Source organism: Artemia franciscana, chromosome 3 (genome assembly GCF_032884065.1).
Source record: "Artemia franciscana chromosome 3, ASM3288406v1, whole genome shotgun sequence".
NCBI lineage: Eukaryota > Metazoa > Arthropoda > Branchiopoda > Anostraca > Artemiidae > Artemia > Artemia franciscana.
In genome coordinates this window covers 30,581,421-30,607,215 of record NC_088865.1, presented here as the reverse complement: position 1 = coordinate 30,607,215, position 25,795 = coordinate 30,581,421, and the positions used below count along the sequence as shown (strand labels likewise).

At 34.2% G+C, this 25,795-nt stretch overlaps 1 protein-coding gene across 1 annotated transcript in view; it reads left to right on the top strand.

Moving 5' to 3' along the window:
- The window catches only part of LOC136025145 (telomere length regulation protein TEL2 homolog), a 47,511-nt gene extending 21,925 nt beyond the window's left edge, over positions 1-25,586 (top strand). Inside the window, exons 6-10 of the mRNA XM_065700894.1 lie at positions 8,930-9,053; positions 10,881-11,112; positions 13,398-13,563; positions 17,168-17,311; positions 23,116-25,586. Coding sequence (XP_065556966.1) covers positions 8,930-9,053; positions 10,881-11,112; positions 13,398-13,563; positions 17,168-17,311; positions 23,116-25,541 — 3,092 coding nt within the window. The 3' untranslated portion in view covers positions 25,542-25,586. The remainder of the gene's footprint in view (positions 1-8,929; positions 9,054-10,880; positions 11,113-13,397; positions 13,564-17,167; positions 17,312-23,115) is intronic.
- Positions 25,587-25,795: the final 209 nt, after the last annotated feature.

Below are 25,795 nucleotides of genomic sequence, written 5' to 3'. Positions count from 1 at the left end.
TTGACATCTGGGGGAGCTGGAGGGTGAAACCGGAAATATCGGAAAACGCTTAGAGTGGAGAAATCGGAATGAAACTTGGTGAATAGAATAAGCAAATGTCGTGGATACGTGATTGACGCTTTTCCACCCCTTAAGCCGACTGTTTTGTATTGGCTCGTCCACTTTGTCCTACAGTGCATCATTTTGGTTCTCAAAACGCTTAAAAGAATTTTCCCAAATGTGTTAGGTCTCCTATTTTTATTACCAAAATTGTTTGACACCTTAATCATTTTGCTGAATCTTTTTTGTTCAAAATTGTTCAGATTTATAAAGCAACAACCCAAAACTCGCTTTTCCTTTTTTCACTCACCCATCTTTAATCAATCTATTGTTACTGTTAACGTCATTTAAGCTACTTCCACTAATTTAATTTCTAATTTACTTTAACTGAATTGATCGTGTCAATATAGCTTTAGTTTTACCTTGCTTTTTCATATCTTGTGAAATTTGCAAAAAAAAAAAATACTTTGTTGCTTTATAATGTTGATATTGTAATATGACATGCCAGGCTTCCAAAATCTAAACACAGTTTAATTTAGATGACTACATATGAGCATCAGCTGTACCATGCATAGTTTCTAGAGCTGCCGTTATGATGAGTAACTTCTGCAGAATGGAGAGATATTTCTATCTTTGATATTCCTTTCTTGAAAACGATGTTTGCCATCATGTTCTCTGTCACCTAATTACTTCGAGCTGCAGTTGTTAAAGGCTTCTTTTGACCGACAACTTGTTTCAATATCCGATGGATGTGCTTTGTCCTCGTTATGTAAATTGGCTTGGACCTTAAAGTATACCTGTTCTAATTTAAAAGCTCAGATGACGTGGGGTTCAGTAGGCGATGAAGCTTTATTCTCTTGGTCTTTGAAGCTGTGTTAATGAAGAATTGTTTGTAATAAGTTAGCTCGTTCTCCCCAAGAATGGGAATTTACTTAAAGAGTATCATAGACAGCACAATAGGACTGCCTAAGTAAAGAGCGAAGTGGGCTCTATTTATTTTTTTTTTTCTTTACCAGGCTCCTTCGCATGAAAGGAGTTGTAGAAACTTGGGGGGGGGGGGCTCATTTGATTGTGAATTAAAAGTTTTAGTAACCTTTTTAAAAGTTAAGGGGGATTGGGGAGCAACCAGTCCCCCTCGTCCTTTTTAGGTACCCCTCCTCCTCCTCAGTGTTGATCAAAACTTTCAGATATCCATTTTGTTCGAAATAGTCGAAAAGTTTAATTACTACGCCTCCGGAGATGACATGACCCCCCCCTATAGCTCCTGGGGTAAGGGTTGGAAATTTTATAATTTGACCATTGTTTACATGTGGGATGTATTGTCAGGAAAGAGGGGAATGTTTGATCCTGAGTATGTTAAAAGGGCTAAGGGTATTAAGGTGAAACTTCAGGGAATGTTGAGGAGGATTTTAAACTAAATCAAAAGAAGTTATTTGCATACTTGACGTCTGTGCAATGTCCTAGGAATAGCTAAGGGTGTTATAATGGATTTTTCAGGGCATGTTGTTGTGGAATTTCAACTAAACCAAAAGACGTTACGTGCATCTAAGATTGTCAGAAGAGTGTATCTGTGATATCTTACGAACGACTATAAGACACTACGTATATCTATGTTTTCAAAAGGATGTATGTTCAATATATCAGGAGCGACTATAGACATTAAGTTGAAACTTAAAAAAGGCATCAGTTGGGCTGAATTAATAAGCACTATGTGAATCCAGGTTGTCCATTGTGGATATAAAATACTTCAAGAACGGCTAAGGAACGTCTAATTCAAACTCCAAGGAATGTTTGGGGGGGGGGAGTGAAATAAATCAAAAGACGCTACTTGCAACAAGCTTATGAAAATGATGTGTCTGCAATACCTTAGGAACGGCTAAGGGGATTAAGGTAAAAGTTCTGGGAATGTAGACGAGGGTGTAAAACTAAATCAGAAAAAAAAATGTGCGCATCCAGATTGTCGAAAAAGCGTCTATACAATATCCCAGAAATAGCTAAGGAGTTACGTTGGAAATTTCAGGGTATGTTGTTGGGGATGTTCAATTGAATCGCAAGACCCTATGTGCATCAAAGGTATCACAAAAGTATCTGCCATATCTTTTGAATGGCTTTGGTTATTAAGGTGAAACTTTAAGGGGATGTTGAACTGAACCAAAATACACTATGCAAATCCAGGGTGTCAAAAGGGCATATCTGCAATATTTCAGGAGCAGCTATGGGCATTGAGTTTAAACTTTCAGAAGGCTTTGAGGGGTCTGTTGAACTAAGTCAAAAGTTACTTTGGATCGGCTAAAGAAGTAAAGTTGTCACCTTCATGTAATGTTGAACCAAATTCCAACACACTAAGAGCATTACACTTGTGACTACAATTGTGACTTTTTGCGACTGCGACTGCAAGTACTTGTGATTGTGACCGTTTACAACTGCGACTTCTACTGCAACTACTTCAGACTGCGACTACTTGTGTCTTTCACTTCAACTTGTTGCGACTATAACTGAGACTACTCGCGACTAATACCGCTACTACTGCAGTTGCGATTAAGACTACGAGTGTGACTTTGATTGCGACTGCTACTGCTACCTATTGAATTAAATCAGAGAAGTTTAAGTGCATGCAACTTGTCAAAATGGTATAGCAGATGGAATAGGTAATTAAGCTAAAATTTTAAGGGAAAGTTAAGAGGACACAAAAATTAATCTGTGCGATGTCTCAGGAACAGCTAAGGGTATCATGTCGGTAATTTCAGGGCATGTTGTTGAGATATCGAACTAAATCTAAAGACGATATGTGCATCCGATGAAATAGTTCAAAGATCATTTAACGATGCCTCCAGGGTGGACACAGCCCCCCCAAAACGCGGGGTCAAGGGTTGTAAGTTACGCCCCGGGGCCATATAAGGTTTTATGGAAGAGGTTGTCCTATAAACTTTAGAGGAGGCTTTTCTGATTGGAAATTGAAAGTTGTAATTTGCTTTTTTAAGAGTCAAAAGGGATCGGGGGGCAACTAGCCCTCCCCGCACGCTCTATTTTTTCCAAATGCATCCAATTGAAGTTTTTAGCAAGCTATTTTGTTCAAAACAGTCCAGAGGCTATGTAACAATGCCTCCTGGGTTTCCCCAGATCTCCGGGGCAAGGATTGTAAGTTATGCCTAAAGACATAAATAATTTTTGTGGAAGAGGAAATACTAACTTTGGAAATATTGGAATAAGTTGGAAATATATAAACCTTGGAAGAGGTTCATTTGATTGGGAATTGAAAGCGCTAATTCCGTTTTAAGAGTCAAAAGTTATCAGAGGGCAACCAGCCCCCCCCCCCTTACACCCGGTTCTCCCAAATGGATCTGATCGAAGTTCTGAGACGATTGCTACATGTTTACCATGTTGCTATAAATAGTTCATTAGAGAAAATAAGTTAGATATATGAATTTCGCTTGGTATAGAAGTTTTCGCAAATTGTAATTTATAGAAGAATAAAACTGGAAAAAATGTCTTTTTTGGGCTGAGGGGGCTAAAACTAGGCTGTGGTTGGTCGAACCCATGCCTTTTGCAGTAGTATAATTAAATCCTTTCAATACAAAACATTTTCTTGTTAAAAAATATTTTCTCTGATAATTATTTTTCTAGAGAGAAATATTTATTGGTATGGTATTACGTATTAATTTGAAATAATTTTCAAATGATTTTGAAAATTAATGATAATTTTCATTATTATTTGAATTCCTTTGTTGATTCAATGATTTGAAATACTTTATTTTCAGATGATCATTTATTCATTTACCAAAATTTTGGAATAGTTATCTTGGGCAAAATAGTCGAGAATTCAAATAACTATTCCTCCGGGAATGACAGTCCCCCCTCCAACCCCAGGGTCAAGTGTTGGATGTTATATAAGTTGCTCATTGTTTGTATATAAGGTTGTATATTGAGGAAAATGGACATGTTTGCTCCTGAGTTTCTGAAATGCTAAAGGCATTAAGGTAAACTGTTGGAAAATTTTGAGGGGGTGTCATTCATAACCACCCATCGAAAAGTCAAAAGCTTTGCTTCCTAGTCGAAAAGTCTATGCCTCCGAGGATGACATACCCCAACCCTAGGGTCAAGCGTTGGATGTTATATAAGTTGCCCATTGTTTATATATAAGGTTGTATATTGAGAAAAATAAGCATGTTTGATCCTGAGTCTCTGAAATGCTAAAGGTATCAAGGTAAAACTGTCGGAAAATTTTGAGGGGGTGTCATTCATGACTACCTCTCGAAAAGTCCAAAGCTATGCCTCCTAGCCGAAAAGTCAAATAACTATGCCTCCGGGGACGACATACCCCCCCCCCCCCCCAGCCTTAGCACCGTATACGTTATATAAGTTGCCCATTGTTCATATATAAGGTTGTATATTGAGAAAAGTGGGCATATTTGATCCTGAGTCTCTGAAATACTAAAGGTATTGGTAAAACTATTGGTAAACTATAATACTAGGTAAAACTACTGGGAAATGTTGAGGGTGTGTCATTTATGTGCCAAAGTCGTGAAAAATTAGATAAATATTCATTGTATTAACCATTAAAAACATTGGCAATCAAAAGCAGATAGAAATTAATTTAAAAAAAACCTTCCGAGAAACAAGTTTTTAAAGAGAAGTAAAGAGTCATATTAAACTTAAAACCAACAGAAATAAACTCCTATGACAGTACAATACAACAGGTAACTAATACATTATAATCCTATATTCTAATTCTTAAGTCTGGGATGTGGTAAACTGCAGAAATATTCATTTTATAAACCAATAAGAAAGTTTTGGAATAAAAACGAACAGAAATTAATGTAATAAAACTTTGCATAAAAAGAAGTTTTCGAAGGAAAAGTAAAGATCCTTATTGAACTCAAGACCAGCAGAAAGTGATTTCTATTATAGTTCAAACTGAAAATTACAATAATTACTAACAAATAATAATAAGTGAAACCCAAAACGAACGGAAATTAAAATTAATGATCATAGCGAGCATAAAGATAACAGGTGCAAATATAAATGAATAAATAAATCTTAAATAGCTTCAATATTTTATTTTTATTTTTCCCCGGAGGAGCTTCATATGGAATTGGTGATCGTATAAACTTTGGAGGAGGCTCATTCGAATGGAATCCTAGTGCCCTTTTTAAGAGTAAAAGTGATCAAAGGGCACAAATCCCCCCATGCCCTCGGTTTTGCCAAATGCGTCCGATAAAAATTTTGAGATAGCTATTATGTTCAAAACAGTCTGAAGGTCAAATAATTATGCTTCCGGCGTTGGAAAACCCCCCAGAGCCCTCAGGGCAAGGGCTGTAAGTTGTGCAAGTTGTCCATTGTCAATATATAAATTTTTTATCGAAGGGGTGGTCGTATAGACTTCGGAAAACGCTCATTGATTTAAAATCGAAAAAGTCAAGAGTGATCGGACGGCAACAAGCCCGGCATGTTTTTTTAAATGCTTCTGATCGAAATTTGGAGATGGCCAATTTGTTCAAAATAGTCCAAATGTCAAATAACTATGGTTCCGGGTTTGATAACCCTCAGCCCTCGGAGCAAGGGCTATAAGTTATGCTAGTTTCCCATCGTTAACATACAAAATTTTTATGGAAGGGTTGGTCATATAAACTTTGGATTTGTTTGGAAATAGATATTTCTTAGGCTGTTTTTAAGAGTCAAAAGTGACCGGAGCTTAACCAGCTCCCCCCTCTTATGCCCTTTTTACCCAAATGTATAATAGTCATTTTGTTTAAAATAGGCAGAAATTCAAATAACTATAACTTAGGGTTTGAAAATCCCCCGTGGCAAGGACTGTAACTTCTGCAAGTTGTCCATTATTAACATGTAGTTTTATGGAAAGGGTGAATGTATTAACTTTGGAGGGGGCTCATTCGATTCGAAATTGAAATTTCTTGTGTTTTTATGGCACTTGGTATTAACCTCGGAAAAAATTCGACTTCGGAAAAAATAGAAAAAATGAAGTATTTTTAACTTACGAACGGTTGATCAGATCTTAATGAAATTTGATGTTTGGAAGGATATCGTGTCTCAGAGCTGTTATTTTAAATCCTGACCGGATCTGGTGACATTGGGGGGGGAGTTGGGAGGGGGAAACCTAAAATCTTCGAAAACACTTAGAGTGGAAGGATCGGGATGAAACTTCGTGGGAAAAATAAGCACAAGTCCTAGATACATGATGACATAACTGGAACAGATCCGCTCTCTTTGGGGTAGTTGGGGGGGGGGGGGGGGTAATTCTGAAAAATTATAAAAAATGAGGTATTTTTAACTTACGAATGGGTGATCGGATCTCAATGAAATTTGATATTTAGAAGGATATCGTGTCTCAAAGCTCTTATTTTAAATCCCGACCGGATCTGGTGACATTGGGGGAGTTTGGGGCGGGGGAACCTAAAATCATGGAAAACGCTTAGATTGGAGGGATCGGGATGAAACTGGGTGGGAAAAATAACCAGAAGTCTTAGATACGTGATTTACATAACTGGAACGGATCCGCTCTATTGGGGGGGGGGTGTTAATTCTGAAAAATTAGGAAAAATGACGTATTTTTAACTTACGAAGGAGTGATCGGATCTTCATGAAACTTCATATTTAGAAGGACCTCGTAACTCAGATCTCTTATTTTAAATCCCAACCGGATCCAGCGTCATTGGGGGAGGGGAGGACCGGAAATCTTAGAAAATACTTAAAGCGGAGAGATCAGGATGAAACTGGATAGGAAGAATAAAACCTGTCTAAGATACTTGACTGACATGACCGGACCGGATCTGCTCTCTTTGGTGGAGTTTGGGGGGGGGGGTAATTTGGAAAAATGAGGTATTTGTAACTTACGAAAGGGTGACCAGATCTTAATAAAATTTGATATTTAGAAGGATCTCGTGCTTTAAAGCTCTAATTTTAAATTCCGACCAGATCCTGTGACATTGCGTGGAGTTGGAGGGGGAAACCGGAATTCTTGGAAAACGTGAAAATTGGAGTATTTTTATCTTACGAATAGGTGATCGCATCTTAATGAAATTTGATATTTAGAAGGAATTCATGTCTCAGAGCTCTTATTTCAAATCCCGACCAGATCTTTTGACATTGGGGGGGGGGGAGTTTGAGGGGAAAATCTTGGAAAACACTTGGAGTGGAGGAATCAGGATGAAACTTGGTGGATAGAATAAGCAAATGTCCTTGATACGTGATTGACGTAACCGTACCGGATTCGTTCTCTTTGGGGGAGTTGGGGGGAGGGGTTCAGTGATTTGGCGAGTTTGGTGCTTCTGGACGTGCTAGGACGATGAAAATTGGTAGGCGTGTTAGGGAGCTGCACAAATTGACTTGATAAAGTCGTTTTCCCAGATTCGACCATCTGGGGGGCTAAAGGGAGAGGAAAAATTAGGTATTTATAACTTGCGATTGGGTGATCGGATCTTAATTAATTTTGTATTTAGAAGGACATCGTCACTCAGAGCTCTTATTTTAAATCCTGACCGGCATTAAGCCTCTGATTTTCTTTTTAGATCAATCTATTGATTCTTAGAATTTTGTTAGAGCTCATACCATATGAGCTCTTGGCTCTTAGCTCTTCTTGCCTCGTCACAAGTGCCATATGCGCTCTTAGCTCTTGTTTTTTTTAAGAGTCAAAAGTGATCAAAGGACACAAAAAGTGATTAAATGACGCAGTAAGCTTTAGACTTTAGACTTTAGGGAAAGGGGTTGTGGCCAAACTCTCGTTGGTAGTGATTTTTGTTTATTTTAAGCTTGATTTGCATACTCAATTGCACCTGTTGTATATTTGTCTGCTATGATTGTATATTTAATTTTTGTTCGTTTTGGGTTTCGTTTATCTTTTAATAGTAATTCTTGGTCGTTTTTAGTTTTGATTAAGTTTAATATGGCCTTTATTTTGTTTGAAAAACTTCAAGTTTTTATTTTGTTTCAAAAAGACATTCAAGTCTTTCTTTTTGAAGTCTAAGCTGTGTGTCTGGGTGCTCCTAAAAATCGGACTGCTTGGAAATGGATGATTAATAGCGCTAAGAGTCCCACTAATAACAGGGGTGTAATTTGCTGTGGGGGAGGGGGAGCAGCTGCCCTCTCCAGACCCAAGTTGCCCCCAGATCTCAGTTTGCCCCCCCCCCCAGCTGAAATTTAGTTTCAGCAAAAATCTTGTCAAAAGTAAGATAAGCCTGCATAATCCAAGTATCTCGAGAAACAGATCAGTTTCCTTTAGTATATCTTTGCCTTTACGGTAATATACGACTCATTTTACCGTTTTCACTGACATTTGCACTTGATTTGGGAAAATTTGCTCCAACGTTACCCCCCCCCCCCAGGATTTTGATGAAATTACGCTGTTGCCTAACAATCATTCTTAAGTTATTACCAGATGATTTCTTTAATTACTATAATACAGTTTTAGCAATTTCAATTCTAGTATTCAATGTTTTTTTTTTGTAATTAAGTGCTTTGTATAGGTGTTACCTTTTTCAGTTATGGCAGCCAATGTTTTTTTTTTTTCATATCTATTGGTGATATCCATTGCGATTTTAAAAAGTTAACTTTTTTTGCCCTGATAACAACAGTGTTTGTTATAATCATTTTAAGTTTATTTCGTGATCTTTTCAATCCCATACAATTGTTTTTTCAAATGTATTTATTTTAGTTATTGGCTCCTGATACCTTTCTAATCATTAATATTTCGTCTGGAATGTGTAAGTATTTGTCTTTGTAAGAATTTGGATCTATGGCCAAATAATCCAGTCAAGTAAGGCTTAATTTATGTAACTAACCCTTTTGACCTTGGAAACATACTGGAAATATTCTTAATATACTGTCGATTCCTTAATGTATAAATAGACACTAACTAATTAGAATCTTTCTTTAGTTGGTGGTAGAATTGATTCATGGAGGTTTGCATCACGAGACAAAGACGATTTGGACTTGGATCGACCCGCTGGTGGGGGCTGGAGGGATGCCGATAATAGTGGTGACGAAGGATCTAACCACAGGTGAGTCCCTTAACCACTATCCGTAATGTATTTTACAATATGTACAGATACGGCCATACGGAGGGGGGGGGGCTCCTCCCAAAAGTTATGTTAAACTCTGAGGCTATTTGTGTATCTATATTCGAAGCTAATATAAAAGTGCCACAACTGAGAATGTTACATTTGAAAAGAATATATACTTCAAAAAGATCCCTTTTTTATTCGCATTCCAGTGTGGAACCCTTTTTAAATTTAAAGCACCAAGGACTGTAAAAATTAAATTTGACCAATTTAATTAGTTAACTTAAATCAAATTAATTGGTCAAGTGTTTAAATTTAACAACCAAATGTATCTTAAAAAATTAGGAAAAATTGGGAATTCAATTTTTAATGAAAAAGAGGTCCACATGCAGTTATACAGTAGTGGGTACAAAATTAAAAATAATAAACAAGGTTAAATTCTTTTCAGAAAAATAAGCTAAAACTTTCTCGTTAAAGGCGCAGTTTCTGGTTTGTAGTTTCCTGTTTGTAGTTCTGTAGTTTCTCGTTAGGTGTAGTCTTTTGAAATCAACAGATTGTTAATGTTCGGATTTTTACGGACAAAAAGCATTTCTTGTCACGTTTCTACGTAGCAACACTGACAAAAAGCATGATTTTGCGCAAAGAAAAGTTCATAATTCTGAAACAACCAAAAGAAAAATCAATATTATAAGATGGGCTAAGAAGGCAAACACTGTTTTTATTGTATGTTATTTGTATTTTAACAACATCCACTAAACGTTATTAGTATAAGATTTAAGATTCATCCCAGAGCAGAAATTTCTCTTTTCGGGGATGATAACATCAAATCAGTTTTTGTAAAAAATCAGGAAAGGGCTCAATCGAAAAGGAATTTAATTTTCTAATGCTCTATTTAAGTAAGAAAAGAGGTTGCGCCACAGCAATGCTCAGTCTTTGGGCTTAGTGGAAGTGAACCTCAATGGGAGGAAGGGGACTGAGCCATCAGGAAGTGATTTTTCAGTCAAATTTTTCAAAATTTATTTGAGCTATTCGGATCAGTATGGAGGAGGGGGGGAATCTACCCACCTATCTGCCTTTGTTTTAAGGGACGCATTTGAATTACGCGTCCAATATAGATGCCAATGAAATCTGCAAGCTTTAAAATTTCACTTTTAAATGTTTCGTTTTGTGATATACATCTTTCTTAGAATGTGTTACATGTTTTGTGTTACAAAAATTTTGGGTATTTGAAGATTTATTCTCAGCGTGTACTATGTTTTTTTTTGGGTGGGGGAACAATGTTCAGAGTTTATGTCTTTATTATATGATCATGATCGTGAGTACTCTGACAAAAGTTTGTGCAAGCCGCTTTTCTTTTTAGAGGGGAGTAACCTACTTGCCAATTTATGAAATTGTTGTCTCGTTTTCTCGTTTGTTGTCTCTTTAGACGCACGAGGAAGTCATGCGTCTAAAATTAATTACAGTAATACCTAGAATAGTCAGAAATTCATATCCGATTCTGCCTCCCTCTCTGTCCTCCCATTTTTTAGACAAAAAAAAGAAACATCTCGCAATATTTTTGTTGTAAAAGTATGAAGATATTTTTTATTAAGGGTAGAGATAGCCGGAAAGAGAGAGAAGTGCAAAGCTTTTTGCAAGCAAAATACGGATTTGGAATTTGTTTCGTATTTGTTTATATATTGTTGTTATTTTAAAAAATACATTCAAGACAGAAAGATGTTCACCAATGTGCCATGGGTATGCTGTTTCACTGGAATGCATTCTATTTATTTAATTATTTTTCTATAATTGAGTTGTGTATTTTATTTTATTTTTTTGCCCTTCCAGTCAAGATGAAAAGGACAGTGACTTCCGATCTCCATACAAGGACACTAGATCACCGGAGAAAATACATGTCCCATCAAAAATTTTGTCTCCAAAATCCCCAACTTCCCCATCCTCCTCAATGTTTGATGCCTTTATTTCAGAAGACTTTGATCCTAGAATAGATGAGAAAAATAAGACAGGAAGCAGTAGTACTGCAAGAAAAACTGGAATTGATGACTTTGGCGACTTTCATGTTAGTATTTTTTTTTTCGTTCTTTTTTTTCTATTTGTAAGGGCTAAATATCAAAGCTTGTTTTTTACAGTGACAGAGTATCATTGGAAAACAAAGCTGTTGTAGCGCAAAGTATGTTGCAAGACATAAACACACACACACACACACACACACACACACACACATATATATATATATATATATATATATATATATATATATATATATATATATATATATATATATATATATATATTGAAAAGCAACAAAAGCTAAGATTTGCACTTCTTACAAATTCCGTATGGTTTTGAATTCTTTGTTGGCAGACTAATAAGTCTATATTAGCCTTGTAATACTAAATTCAGAAATATATATATATATATATATATATATATATATATATATATATATATATATATATATATATATATATATATACATATATATATATATATATATATATATATATATATATATATATATATATATATATATATATATATATATATATATATATATATATATATATATATATATATATATATATATATATATATATATATATATATATATATATATATATTGAAAAGTAACAAAAGCTAAGATTTGTACTTTTTACAAATTCCGTATGGTTTTGAATTCTTTGTTGGCAGACTAATAAGTCTATATTAGCCTTGTAATACTAAATTCAGAAATATATATATATATATATATATATATATATATATATATATATATATATATATATATATATATATATATATATATATATATATATATATATATATATATATATATATATATATATATATATATATATATATATATATATATATATATATATATATATATATATATATATATATATATATATATATATATATATATATATATATATATGAAAAGTAACAAAAGCTAAGATTTGTACTTTTTACAAATTTCTTATGATTTTGAATTCTTTGTTGGCAGACTAATAAGTTTATATTAGCTTTGTAATACTAAATTCAGTAATAGTTTATCTCGGAACTGCTACTTGTACGTTGGAACACATAATTCGGTTTAATTTGATTGGCTGTTCCAAGGATAACTCAGTATGTGCATAGAATAGATTTTATGTATGTACATTATGAAGTTAATAGGTAACATCTAAAATTAACATAAAGGCTCTGCTCTGAATCTTAACAGTAGAACAAACAAAAAAGGTTTCATAGTCTCTTAAGACGTCACCTTCGATACAGCAGAGAAACAGTAATGTATGCTGAAGTTTAAGCCATTGCTGGCGCATAGGGCGTTTCAGATGCTGGGTGTTTTTACAGGAACAAGTAGCAAGCTTATATATATATATATATATATATATATATATATATATATATATATATATATATATATATATATATATATATATACAAGCTCAAAGTTGCAATTGACCAAGGGAATAAAATCTTTAGTGTTTTTTTTTTTTTTTCATTTTCTAGTTGATTTTCATCTTTCCGAAGCACTGAACGCTTTTAACGGCTATGCATTACATATTACAAAAATGTGTAACATTTTCTTTTGAAACAATTTTTGAGTGTAATTGTAATTTGTAATATGTAGTTGGGTGGACGCAATTGGATCAAGGCTCAGGCATCAAGATACATTGTCTTTACACCCCTGGTGACTGAGCTTGCAGTCACACACCTGACCCCCGACCCAAGCCAGGACTTTGGTTGGCAACACCAGGATTTGACTGCATATCCTGAAAAACATAGGATTGCAAGTCAAGTGGGTCACCCACTCAGCTAGAGTGGCTGATTCCTGAGTTTAATCTCTTTGACTAAGATTTTACAAACACAAGACACATTTGCGTGCAAATACTGAAAACTCAAGAAATTTGATGAACTGGTAGTGAATTGTTATTAGGAGTATTAGCCCCCCACCTCTCAATACAATGCGAAAAGTGTAAATAATATTTAAGTTAATATCAACAATTTATGGCTACTGTTTTATATCTACAATTGAATATCAGAGTAGTAAAATAGAAAATAAAATGACTAAGTTAAAAGTTGTCCTTATTTATGGCCCTATAGGTCTGCTTCAACTGAATATAAAGCATACTGTTTGACTTTTTCTGGTTCTCCAAGACCAAAAGATCTTTTTTCTGGCAGCCACAGAACGAATTTGACGTCGAAAATGTGATTTTTAGGCTTTTATTTCCTGGGGAGTCCTTCGACCAATCTTTGTCCGAGAGAAAATTTCTCTATGAAAATTTCTATCTCTGTCCGTTTGCGATTTCGCGAGATTTAATGACTTTCGATTTGTTATAGTCTTCCAATGGTGATTTCGGTGATTTTGCTTCTGCCTTTTCTGAGCCAAGTCTAGATGACGTCATTAGTGTCACTCTTGCAAATGCTCCGTCTCTATTCGCTACTATAAAGCCTGTGTCATCCTCAACATTGAGTACGACGAACACTACTAGCTCAAAATCACAAGGTAAACCTCTTTTATTTCTTCTAAGAATCTAAGATATTCTGTTCTCTTTAATGTTAAAATAAATGGTAAAAATTATGAGCACAAACGGAATGGAAAAATTGACATTAAAAACTTGAAGTATCAGGAATGTTTATGACAACTATTTATTTCACCTTAACGAGAGAAACAAAGGAAACTTCAGTTTCCAGAGTGTGCATATATTTCAGAGAGAACAATTGAAAGCTGGAGAAAATTGCTGAAAACGACGTACTTGAGGTGTTCTGGTAGTTATTTCAAATTCAAAATGTCACTCGAGATAGCAACTCTTGAGAATATAAATATCCATATTAATTGACTACCATTTACGGTGAAGGTAAAAATTGTAATCTTTTAATTGAATAAAACACAGTAAGCCAAAAAACTATGGAAGTACAAACCTAATTTTGTCGACTTGATTAATATCTGTTTTATGTTACTTCAAAGTGTAGATCAATTTTTCTAAGAATTTAAACATTGTTGAAGATATATTTATAAAAATTTCTATTTAGCTCTATTGCTTCAGAGAAAATCTGCTGATAACACTAATCACTTGTACTAGTAAAACAAGCAAAATTGGCGGGCTTATTTTATTGCGAAAGTGATTGCAAGATTAGGTGAGTGATATCAGTTGTGCAATGATTGTGTACATTTCACGCTTTCGGGTAATTATTTTCAGTTCTTTTGCCACGTCATCTTGAGTGTAGATTGGTTTTTGTAAGTGTCTCTTTTACAAAAAAAAACACTTGTGAAAGTTGGGAAAACGTACTCAGAAACTCTTGAAATGAAAAATAGAATTTACGGCAGCCGTCTTCTGAAAAGAAGCTCGTTCTTCAAGTGACTGGTGAGGTTCAGAGAGGGTTGAATCTCAACGAAGGGTGACCAGCGCAAGGGACATACCTTCACTGTTTGCATTGGTCTTTTTGCGCAAGAAGTTAAAAAAGAAAACGACTCAAGCCGTCGTCTCACAGTCAGAGATCTCCCTCAGCTCACCAGAAATAATAGATAAACAATGTGTCTCATCCTCACACATGAATTGAGGACGCCATAGCTTTGTGCGAAGATCGTTACCAAAAGCTTTTCTGTTGAACAAAAGAAAAAACATTTGCATGTTCGTCAAGGTTTGTTGGAGAATTCAGACATCTTTCAATGTAGGATTATGGGAGACTAAACTTAGATTTATGAGTAAGATCCTGAGACTATGAAGCTGAATATGGGACGCAAAAAAAAAAACATGAGACACAGACGAAAAATGTAAGAATGACGAAATCAAACAGTTCGTGGTAACGAACTGTAGTAAGGAGCGACCCGGCTCAATAGTAACCAAAACTCTAAAAAATGGAATTTTGATACCAAGCCTGAGAAAATTTGCCGATACGAGCCTGAGAAAATTTGCCTTATTTTAGAAAATAGGGGAGAACAACCCCTAAAAGTCATAGAATCTTAACAAAAATCACACCATCAGATTCAGCGTATCAGAGAACCCTATTGTAGAAGTTTAGAGTTCCTATCTACAAAAATGTGGAATTTCGTATTTTTTGCAAGAAGGCAGATCACGGATGCGTGTTTATTTGTTTGTTTGTTTTTTGTTTGTTTTTTTTTTTCCCAGGGGTGATCGTATTGACCCAGTGGTCCTAAAAGTTTTTACGAAAAGTTTTGAGTAAAACTGAAAACGAACAGAAATTACTTCATATGCGAAAGGGGCTACTTCCTCATCAGCGCCCCGCTCTTTACGCTAAAGTTTTTTTAATGTTTTAAAAAGTAGAGTTAAGAGAAAGAGTCAAACTTTAGCGTAAAGTGCGGGGCGCTGATGAGGAAGCAGCCCCTTTCGCATACGAAGTAATTTCTGTTCGTTTTAAGTTTTAATGTCGCTCCTTACTTTCCGTTAAAAAAACTTGTTTTTTTTATTTAATTTCTGAACGTTTTTGAATCAATGCATGTATGGTTTTGGCTCTCCGCAGACGAATAATTAAAACGAAATTTGCATATTTATTTTTTTGGCTAAATGGCTTTCTCATAGTTTTGATCGAATGATTTTGAGAGAAAAAGAAGCGGGGGAGGAGGCCTAGTTGCCCTCCGATTTTGTGGTTACTTAGAAAGGCAACAAGAACTTTGATTTTTTACGAATGTTTTTATTAGTAAAAGATATCCATAGCTTACAAATTATATTACGTAACGAACTTCCGTATTCTCATGTTTTTATTACGTATATGAGGAGTTCACCCCCTCGTCAGTACCTCGCTCTTTACACTAAAGCTTAATTTTTGTCCCAATTTCTTCAGAATGACCCTTGAATCACAAAAGCCGTAGAATAAAGAATTGAAATTACTAAAAATGCTTCAGCGTAAAGAGCGAGGTATTAGAAGGAGGCGAGCCCATCATATGCGTAATAAGTTCTGTTCGTTTTAAGTTTTAATTCTGCTCCTTACTTTCAGTTGAAAAACCTTTTCATATTTATTTTTTCATTTTTTTTTTAAATAATGCTAGATTGTTTTTATCGACTTACATGGATTCGTGTCCATGGATTTGCGGATACAGATTCACAAAGCTAATTTCGCTTACTGTCTGAAAGCAATGAGTCTAAGCACATAATGCTGCGCAGAATCGTTTTATCGTAGCGTATTTTCCCATCAACGGGATAGATGAAAGTTGCCAACAGTGTTTTCAGTTAATAGGGATTTATGCTTTTTTTTTCAGTATTATAAGGCTTTTTGTGCTTGAATTCGTTTTTCGAATTTGTAAAAAACCGAAATAATAAGAATAAAATGATAGAAGGACCTTGGTTTATCATCGTTGAATTTTGTTTATATTTGCAGTCTTGATTCTGGTCTTGCTGCTGAAAAGTTGATGAATTTTGAGACTGTCGATTTTTCGTTTCTTTTCTATCTTTGGCTGATTTTTTTTATCTATAAAGTATCTTAATACGTAAAAAAAAACTCCTCAATAGAGAGCGATAGTAAATCCTCAATGAAATCAATAACGATATTACTAAAAAAAGATTGAAAACGAAAGGGAAAAGTAAAGGATTAACATATATAGATAAAACAAATAAATAATAATTTCGATTAAAAAAAGAGAAGAAACTTAACCCTGAAAAAAAGAAAAAAAAAATTATCTACAAATAACCAATTTTTGAATTCGCTTCAATATATCTACGTTCACAATGCCCTGCGTATAATTTTACGGTAGTACATTTTTGGGAAACGGGTGTAATAGAAGTTTGTAATCTGAATAGCTTTTTCCGAATCTTAGTTTTGAGGACGTGGTTTTAACCAAAAAGTAATGTGGTAATATTATTATTATTATTAATATAAGGCATTGAAAGCCTCGTATGGAGGTCAATCCCATAAATAAATAATCGAAAAGGTGAAAATACTGTGTGTTGCCTGTTTTGGCTTTAGTTTGCCAAAAATTTTCTTCAGTTTTAGACTTCTCGCATATATTGTGTTTTGGGAAATATTCTTTAGAGCGTTTTAGCATTAACTTCAAAATTGTCTATTTAATCTAAAAAATTAATTTTTTACCGTATTCAACCGTTGAAATGTTTTATTTTTTATTTTGTAATTATTAGAAAATTTCCTTTTTTTAGCATCACAGTCCTTGCTTGATGGCCTAGACTTTGAAAAACCTGTTTCTCTCCCAGTTTCGACGTCTATCAGTTCAAATGGTGCCCAATGCTCTAGCTTTGACCTGCTTGGTGGTGATTCATCCCTTTTTTCAAGTCCTCCATCAGGTAAGTCCTTGCTCCTTCTTTCATTTTAGTCTTCTGGTTATGAAAAAAAAATTTCAAATGATAATATAAAAAAAACTTCTTTGAACCTTTGTCTTGGTCTTTTGGCTTTTCGAGGCTTCACTGTAGCGACAAAGTGGGGTGGGAAGCTCGAATCCTCGCTATTTTATAAGGGATCTTTTATTTTTGGAAATTGCGATAAATAATCGCAATATTGATACCATAAAATTGGAGAAACGTGATTAAATATCTATTTTTTCTATAAAAATAAACTTGACTTTTAAAATAAAATTATAACAGTCAGCCTTTAATCAAGCACTATCTGATTAATATTGAAACACTGTGACGTTCAAAATATTGTCTTCTTAGAAAATCTCATCGAGTAGTGTCACTTGTTTAAATGATATGATCTTGGATTTTTTGATTTCTGAACCTTATAAAATAGAATGTAAAAATATAAAGTTGTCTTACAAATAATAGTTCAAATAGGGATAAATCCTAATATTAGACAGTGAAAACAATGACAAAACACTTTGAATATTTCGATCACAGTGACATAAAAGGATTATCCATATTTGAACTGTTGTTTGTACGTCATGGAAAGGCAGTGTGGTCTTCAAAATACCTCTATCGTATAAATTTGTCTGTATAATGGAAAGAAAAATATGACAAATTTTAGGTAGCTTCTTTACCTTAGATTATAATCGAGACTACGGAAGGTTCAGTAGTTGCTGAAGGGTTTTAAACATATAATATTTCTTTATGTAGTAACTGTCATTCGAATCTACCCATTATCTGAAGTGTGTGAGTGCATAAGGGGTCTATAAGGAGTGTACACTCCCTGAAGATGTGTCTTAGTGGTAAATAAGAGCAATTATAGAAATTTAAAAAGAAGCTACATAATATATTGATATTCGGTGAAATTAAGTATGAAATATTCTTTGAAGTAATTACTAAAGAATTTGTTAGAATATTCCCAAAATTTGTAATATATTTTAGAATATATGCATAGAGTCAGTTTTGAAGTAATGGATCGAATTTCCAAAGAAAAAAAAGCAAAATGATCAAGCGCAATTTCCTTGTGACAAACAAAACTGTTCTAGAGTTTAGAGAGGAGTTATATTTCTTCTTTCAGTTTTAACTTTATTAGATTTTAATTTTTAACTCATTAAAAGTGTTTGATAATTATAGTATAAATTAAGATTCTGGAAGTCAGCCCTTATGTGTCTATTTTAAGATAAATTTATATCGTAGTAGCCAGTTCTTGGTTAAAAGTGTATTATTTTATAAAAAAAAAAATCTCTTTTCATACAGATATTGGTTGAATATTAGATATTGTTGTAGATTCAAGTATCTAGTACTTATCCCTCGAAATTTTCAACTTTCACAGAAAAAAATAGTAAAGATACTAGGAAAGGTACTTCTTCTACCATTTGTGCTAGTAGACCAGTTCACTAAGTCAAAATCCTGACAAATACGCCAAGCTATTAAATGAAGAAGAAACGTTACACCTTACACAACTTGTACAATTTATGCTGAAACAGAAGAAGAAGAAGAATTTATACGGAGTTTAAACGTACAAACGTCGAAATACATGAATTCAATTTGAAAACTGGAAATCTGAAATAAGGATCATATTCAGAAGATGATTTTTCTATTGAAGCCGAAATTTAATTTAAGATATCTTAATTAAAATATTTCATGACCGTTTATTTCGGAATTTCGTATTATCTTCGTGGGCCATAGAATTTCCTTTTTTCTCTTTGAACACTGGTCTTTTGGCCTAGCAAATTATTCTGTCAATAAAATAATGGTGAAAATTGTTTATATAGTTTGCGTTGTAGCTATTGCGATTACTGTGAGGAAATTCCGTTATATTTCACTGGTTGTCCTTTTTTGGCTTATTGTAAATTTCAAGGTAGTTTAGGGTTCGCATAGCTGTTTTTTTTTTGTTTTGTTTTTTTCTGACCGAGAACATCTTGTGGATGATAGATAAAGCAAAGCTTATGAGTATTCGTATTAAATTTATTTATCTGTGAGATCTATTTAAACGCAATCGGTAAAACTGTATCATTTTTTCGGTATTATTTCCCCATTCTTATTGCAGCAAATGTGCTTTGATTTTACGGTTTTCTTTTTTTGTCTTCGCAGGTTAGTAGAATGCCTTACCACCAATAAAATAAATGTTACTGATATTTTCATTTCTTGATACGCCTATGAAGAATTTTGTTCTTAGATTTGAAATTGGAAGGATATTTCAACAGCTGGACTTAAGTATATCAGTGCAACCGACGAACTTTTTTCATCAAGAATTTAAGACAAAAGCATTACCAATAGCCTTGCCCTGATTTAAGACTTGGAACTTTGTATCCTTTTGCTCGAGCAAATATGATCGATAATTAAAATTTTTCAACCTTCCATGTCTTTTTCCACTATTTGCCTTTCTTTTTTCCTTTCTTTTTGTTACCTTTGCTAATTATTTTTACAGATTGGTCATCTTACTGTTTTTCTTTCTGAAAATATGTTTTATGAAAGTTCGCGTGCCTAACCGATAATCTTCAAATTTAGAATCCTCTTAACTAAAAGTTATTTAAAGCAATAAAACATAATGAAAGACCCATTCCTCTTTTGATTTTATTGGTTTTTTATGCAAAACAATATTTTCTACAGCTCAAAAGAGCTGTCGAGGCTGAAATTTTTACGGAATGGGTTAATTATAAACAAGAAATGACAAATTTTGAACTTAATTTATTCCATTCTCCGTAGTATTTTTAAATTTATCGTGTATATTTTTACGCATACCGTGAGAGAAATGACATGACTATGTGAAGAATCTTTTTTTTTTGGGAGGAGAGGAATCGCAAGAAAATTAAAACAAATGTAATTTAGGTGTATATGGAAAAAGACAGGAAAGTATTGGCGAGAAGGTTATCAAATATGGCTATTTGTGCGCCGTAGCAAATTCACTAGAAATATAGAATATAGATGTGTCGAAACTATAGATAAGGCGAAAGCTAGAAATTAAAAAAAGTAAAACGACGAGTTCTAATCTTCTGAACCAAATTAAAGGAAAATATATCGATAGTTTATTGCTTAAACATTGGTCATTGAGTCTGTTAAAAGTATGTATCAGTTTAGTTGCTCCACTTTTGTTTGCATTCCGATATGTTTTTTTTTCCTGTTCTGCAGTATAATTAAGAAATGAAAATTTTTGAAAATAGTAATGAAATGATCCTAGCCGTTTCTAATGTAGTTGCAGTCACAGATTCAGAGGGAGTGCCCCGTTGACTCAGATGCGGTATTACTCTAGTTTCTACGAAACTGTCAATGACCGTGGAAAATCCCCCATCCCTTTAACCAATCCCATCTCTGTTCCATCCGTCGCATTCGGCTTGGATGTAGTTTAATTTAGTGTATTTTTCATCCATACAATTTTGTACAAAAAAAAGAAAATCTAATTGTCCTATTACTTTGTGCTGTTATATCGTTCATTTTTATCATATAAACAAATATTTTAATTCTAAATTTTTTTAAGTTTATTTTTTGTACTAAGTTTTGGAATTGATTCGACCTATCCTGGCACTTTTTGTCTTACAGGAATATTACAAAATAGAACTTTTAGATGTAAACAAAGATTTAAAATGTTATTTCAAATGTGCAAAAAGTATAAAAACTCGATGCAAAAATGTGAAACAGAAAAGCTGGCCGCAAATATTTCTTAAATGAAGGTGGTGGTCTTAAATTAGGGGTGGTGTGTAGAACTGCTATTGGGGCTGGTATGGGCCATTCAGGGACTAATATATTATGTTCTTTTTAAAGATTTCAATAATTTCTTTAAAAACGAAAATTGCTTTTTGATTGGGGGAGTGGTGGTTAATAACAGCCTTAAAGTTTTCATGGTTTTTGATACCCTGAAATATTTCTTTAAAATCTTGGGATCACCAGCAGAGGATGGACGCTAAAAAAAAGCAAACAAAAAACAAACAAATGGACGCTGAATATTTTCATCATATTAATTTCTATGTTGGGGTGAAGAGTGTGACGTAGCCCCAACTGAAAGGAACATCATTTAAAAGAAGATATCCAGCTTTGAAGTTTATTTTTATTATATAAATTTTTTTTAGTTTCACCCTAAAAATCTGTCTAACGATTGACTCATTTCTCAATCAATAAACAACTAATCTGTTGTGCTCCTTTCTATAAGTTTCGTCGCCTGAGGCAGCAAATTAAAATTTTAAAGAGAAAAGTGACGCTAGAAATACTAAAAATACAAAATTTCAACACGTGCTTTGGAATTTCATTATTTGATTGAAGGTGCCTCGCACAAACCTTTTCAAAGTTTAGAATTTTGTTATAGTTTATAATTATTATGTGAATTTTTATAATTAAAAAAATTATTTAGCTGGGTAGTTGTGAGCATTCAATTCAGTCATCTGTACGGTAAATAACAGTGGCACAAAAGTTCACGAAATTATCACCAAAATCTAGTGGCGTGGAGTGCATTTATTTTTCAATTTTAAATGAAGATACCAAAAAGATATTTTCAAAATATTTGGTGGAGAATTCAAAAAAATCTAGGCGGGAAAATCACCCCTCTGTCATCCCTCCCCCACCTTCTTATTTGGCACCACTGGTAAATGATGGAACTGTCAACTTTGAAACTCGCACTGCGTAGTTACTGTCGTTTCTTTTTTTTTTTCCTTTTACTGAAAGCACATCGATTTTAAAAACACTAAATTACATCATTCTCAAATGTGAAAATAATTTTTAAGATTCGGGTTTACTCATCATTTAGCTCGTGTTTAGGAGGCAGTACAGTTTTTGAAAGGGACTCATGAAGTGCATATGCATTTACGCTGAAACGAAAATCTTACGCTTAAAATCTTTGATTTTGTTGAAAGTTGTATACGGTAAAATATAAGAAAAAATTGAAGGCTTTTTAAACGAAAAAAATTCGTCGTCCCATACTTCGTGTACGATTTTGTTAAATAGAAAGTTTGTCCATATAACAGCTGCCGATAACCGTTTTTTTTAAGCATATAAATAATAATTATAGAAATAAACTAATATCCTCGGAGTAGCAATATGTGCCTTTAGGAATATCAATGTTTTGTGCTTGTAGCCTTCTGAGACTTTCTTTCAACAACGCTTATGCAAAAATTCCAAGTCTTCTGGCAGCATTGTTCAGTACTACAGTCCCTGAAAAGAAGTTCAGCATTTGAATTTTTTTTTTTTTTTACTTTGACTTTCGAGTTTTACACCATTGTTTGCTTTATATGAGTTTTTTGACAAATTATTACACCTGGTCTACTCTGGAACAGTTCCAGATAATTTGTTTTGTTTTTTTAAGTTTTTTTTTTACGGATAATGATTTTTCTAAACAGAATTGTGCCCTCCATTGCAAAATATCTGCTCAAGGTATTATGCTGTAATATTATGTTGTTGTTTGTTCCATAATTATAAAAGTTGAACTCCCTGTTTTTGTGTATAAGGGGGATATTAGTTTTTGCTAAAAAAAAAAATCTTTATTTTAAAATTTAAAAAAAAGCACAAACGAACTGTCTAGAGCTGCTCTAGTTTTAGAATTGCTTTAATATTTTGCTAAAATCGCACATGAGAAACGACGCCCATCGAGCCATCTCGGGTGAGAAATTTTCCTTTGGAGAATAGGGCGCCTAATTTCTTTTGAAAAGAGCGTTGCATTTATTATAATTTGATACTTTAAAGGCAAATCCCCTGTTTGATTTGATGTAGAATTTGTCCTATGTTGTATTACGAGCATCCTGATTGCTGATTTTTCACTACAGATGTCCAATCGAATGTGAAAAGATTCAAAGATGCTCTTGTGTCAACCAGTGAAGCCCAAGTAAAGAAAGCCTTTGCACCGATTGAGTATTATCTACCCGGAAATCTAACACCCCAGAAGTTACTTGGGATTGACGTCGACAGAGAGGATACTATTACTTTTTGTGAAAGTTTTTTCAGTGACTGTTTAGAAAGTATAATAAGTAGTCCTTGGTTTGAGTCAGTTTTCTTTGAGAAGCTTATTTTATATGGACCACCTTTAAACGCTCTGCAAGTTCTCATCAAGAATATTCAGACTCTTAATCCAAGTCGCAGACGAGATAGGCTAATAAATATCTTGGTAAAGCTAATAAAAAGTGATTCGATGCTTGCTATTTTGGTGTCAAAAACCGTTAAGTGTGAAATTGATGTATATGAGATCGACTCTTTAGTTAGACTTATTGGCACTGTTCCAGTAGTCGTTTCCAGTGTTTGTAAATCCAAAACTCCTTATGAGTTATGCCCTGAGGGGTATTGCAATCTATTAAGTGACCAGATATTCTGGTCGATTTTTGTTTCTTCAGAAGCACTGAAGAGAAATGTTGGCATCTCATCTGGATTTTTAGCAAAGCTCCTATCATTTCTATTCGTAAGCTATCCTCCCAAAAATACTTTTAGCAGTTGTTTATCTCAGCTATGCGCTTTGTGCCATATCAACTTTGCTGTAAGAAGATTCTGTCAGTGTTTGATTCGGGATTTGAGTACGAAAGGCGTTGAGAATTTTGTCACTATGTTAAGTCAACAAGCTTGTTGCAGTGATATTATGATTACGATGATCGGTAAAATTAAGCAAAAATCAGATACTTCTATAGCTTTAAGAAGAATCATACTGGTAAAGAGTCCAAGAAGCACAGCAGTTTTGAAGAAATGCTTATTAAGCCTTGCTAGTGTCGGCTGCTTGACTGACGTCTTGAAAGAACTAGCGCATAGATGGCAGACTAAGAGCTCCTTACTTTACACTTCTTTAGAGGAGCATATTTCTATCACAAAATCGATTTTAATATGTTTAGGTATTGATGACGCTCATTTAGATAAGAGTTTTGTCGCTGAGGCTGTTATACAAGGTACTATTCATTACTTGCAAAACCCGCGAACAGAATACCGATTAATCGGTATGTATATGGCAACAAAAACTGCAAAGCTTTTGTGCCCAGAAGGACCACAACCCGAATTCGACATGCCTGACTCCTCTCTTCTGTCTGAATTTGATGAAATTTTTAATATGGAAGATATTTGCGAGAATCGAAATGTGGACGAGGATGCTGTTCTGACGAAAGTATTAGAAAACACAGGTATATTTGGGAATGCAAAGGCATTGGCCCATAGGGAATCAGAACCAATAAATGAACAGGGTGAAGTCATCCATGGTATTGATGACAAAATGAAGTCTATATTGTTATCTCCTTCAGGTGTCGGATGTGAGAATGACTTGGATAGTGATGATGATCTAAAACCATATAACTCTGAGGAAAATATTCAGGAACTGTCAGTAAATCCACCTGTTTATATCGCTGATTTGCTAGAATATTTTACGGGTATGAACGGAGAATGTGATGAATACGAACGAGTGGTGGTTGCATTAAACCACGCGGAAAACGTAGTTCAAGGTCAGTTAATCAATGAGAACGAGAGTGTTGCATCACAACTCCTGTCAATTTTAGTCCACCTTGAAAATAAGTTCAAAATTGAAAATTTTGAAGAATTGCGGACTAACACCATGATTTCAATTGTTAGTATATATCCTAAAAACAGTGCTGTTTTTTTGGCAAATCAGTTTTTTGCAGAAAATTTTTCTATCTCCCAAAGAATGCTGATGCTTTTCGTACTAGCAGGTAGTGCTGAAAAAATGTCATCTATTTCTACAATTCAGAAAAACGACCCTAGGATTCAGCCTTCTGCTCTAGAAGCAAAAACTCGACGTTTTGTTCATCCTCGGAAAAGTCCAACTCTAACACTGAATCAATTTAGCAGTGTTGCCAGTGAATTCTTCTCGTCACTTTTGAATGCTGCTCACAGGCAAACTACGATAGACTTCATCCACAAAGACTACCAACTGCTGACCCACTATTTCTGTACTTTGACTGCATTTTGTACATTCGGCTCTTCAAGCCCTAATATTATCACAATGGCTGAATCCCTTTCTGATTTATTGTGGTCGCAAAGACTCCATCCAGAGGCATCAGTCCGTGAATCTGTAATTGCTAACCTGAATCGACTGTTGTTGCAAGTCAACTGTGATTTTTTGCTGAGTAACCCCAAAGGGGCTGCTGAATGGAAGGAATATCTGGAACATGTAATGCAAGAAGATCCTTCTGATTTATGTCGAAAGTTTTCTAGTTATGCCTATAAACTGCTTTTTAACATTTTTAACGTTCAATTCCATGAGTAGTTACTTTTATAGCAAGTTTTCAAAATAAATTCTTGCTTTCGTAAACTTTCTTTCTTTGGCAGCTAATAGATAATAATAGACACCTCAGTGCTCCTGTAAACAATTTGTCTTGAACAAAGTGCAAATATACGAATCTGCTACATCTCTGTCTGGTCTTTGTATGTCGTAGGCTGTCTTCAAAGGCTCACCTGGATTCTCCCTCGAACAGTGACTACTTTTGAGCTAAATACAGCTAAGAAACTGAGACGGATTTA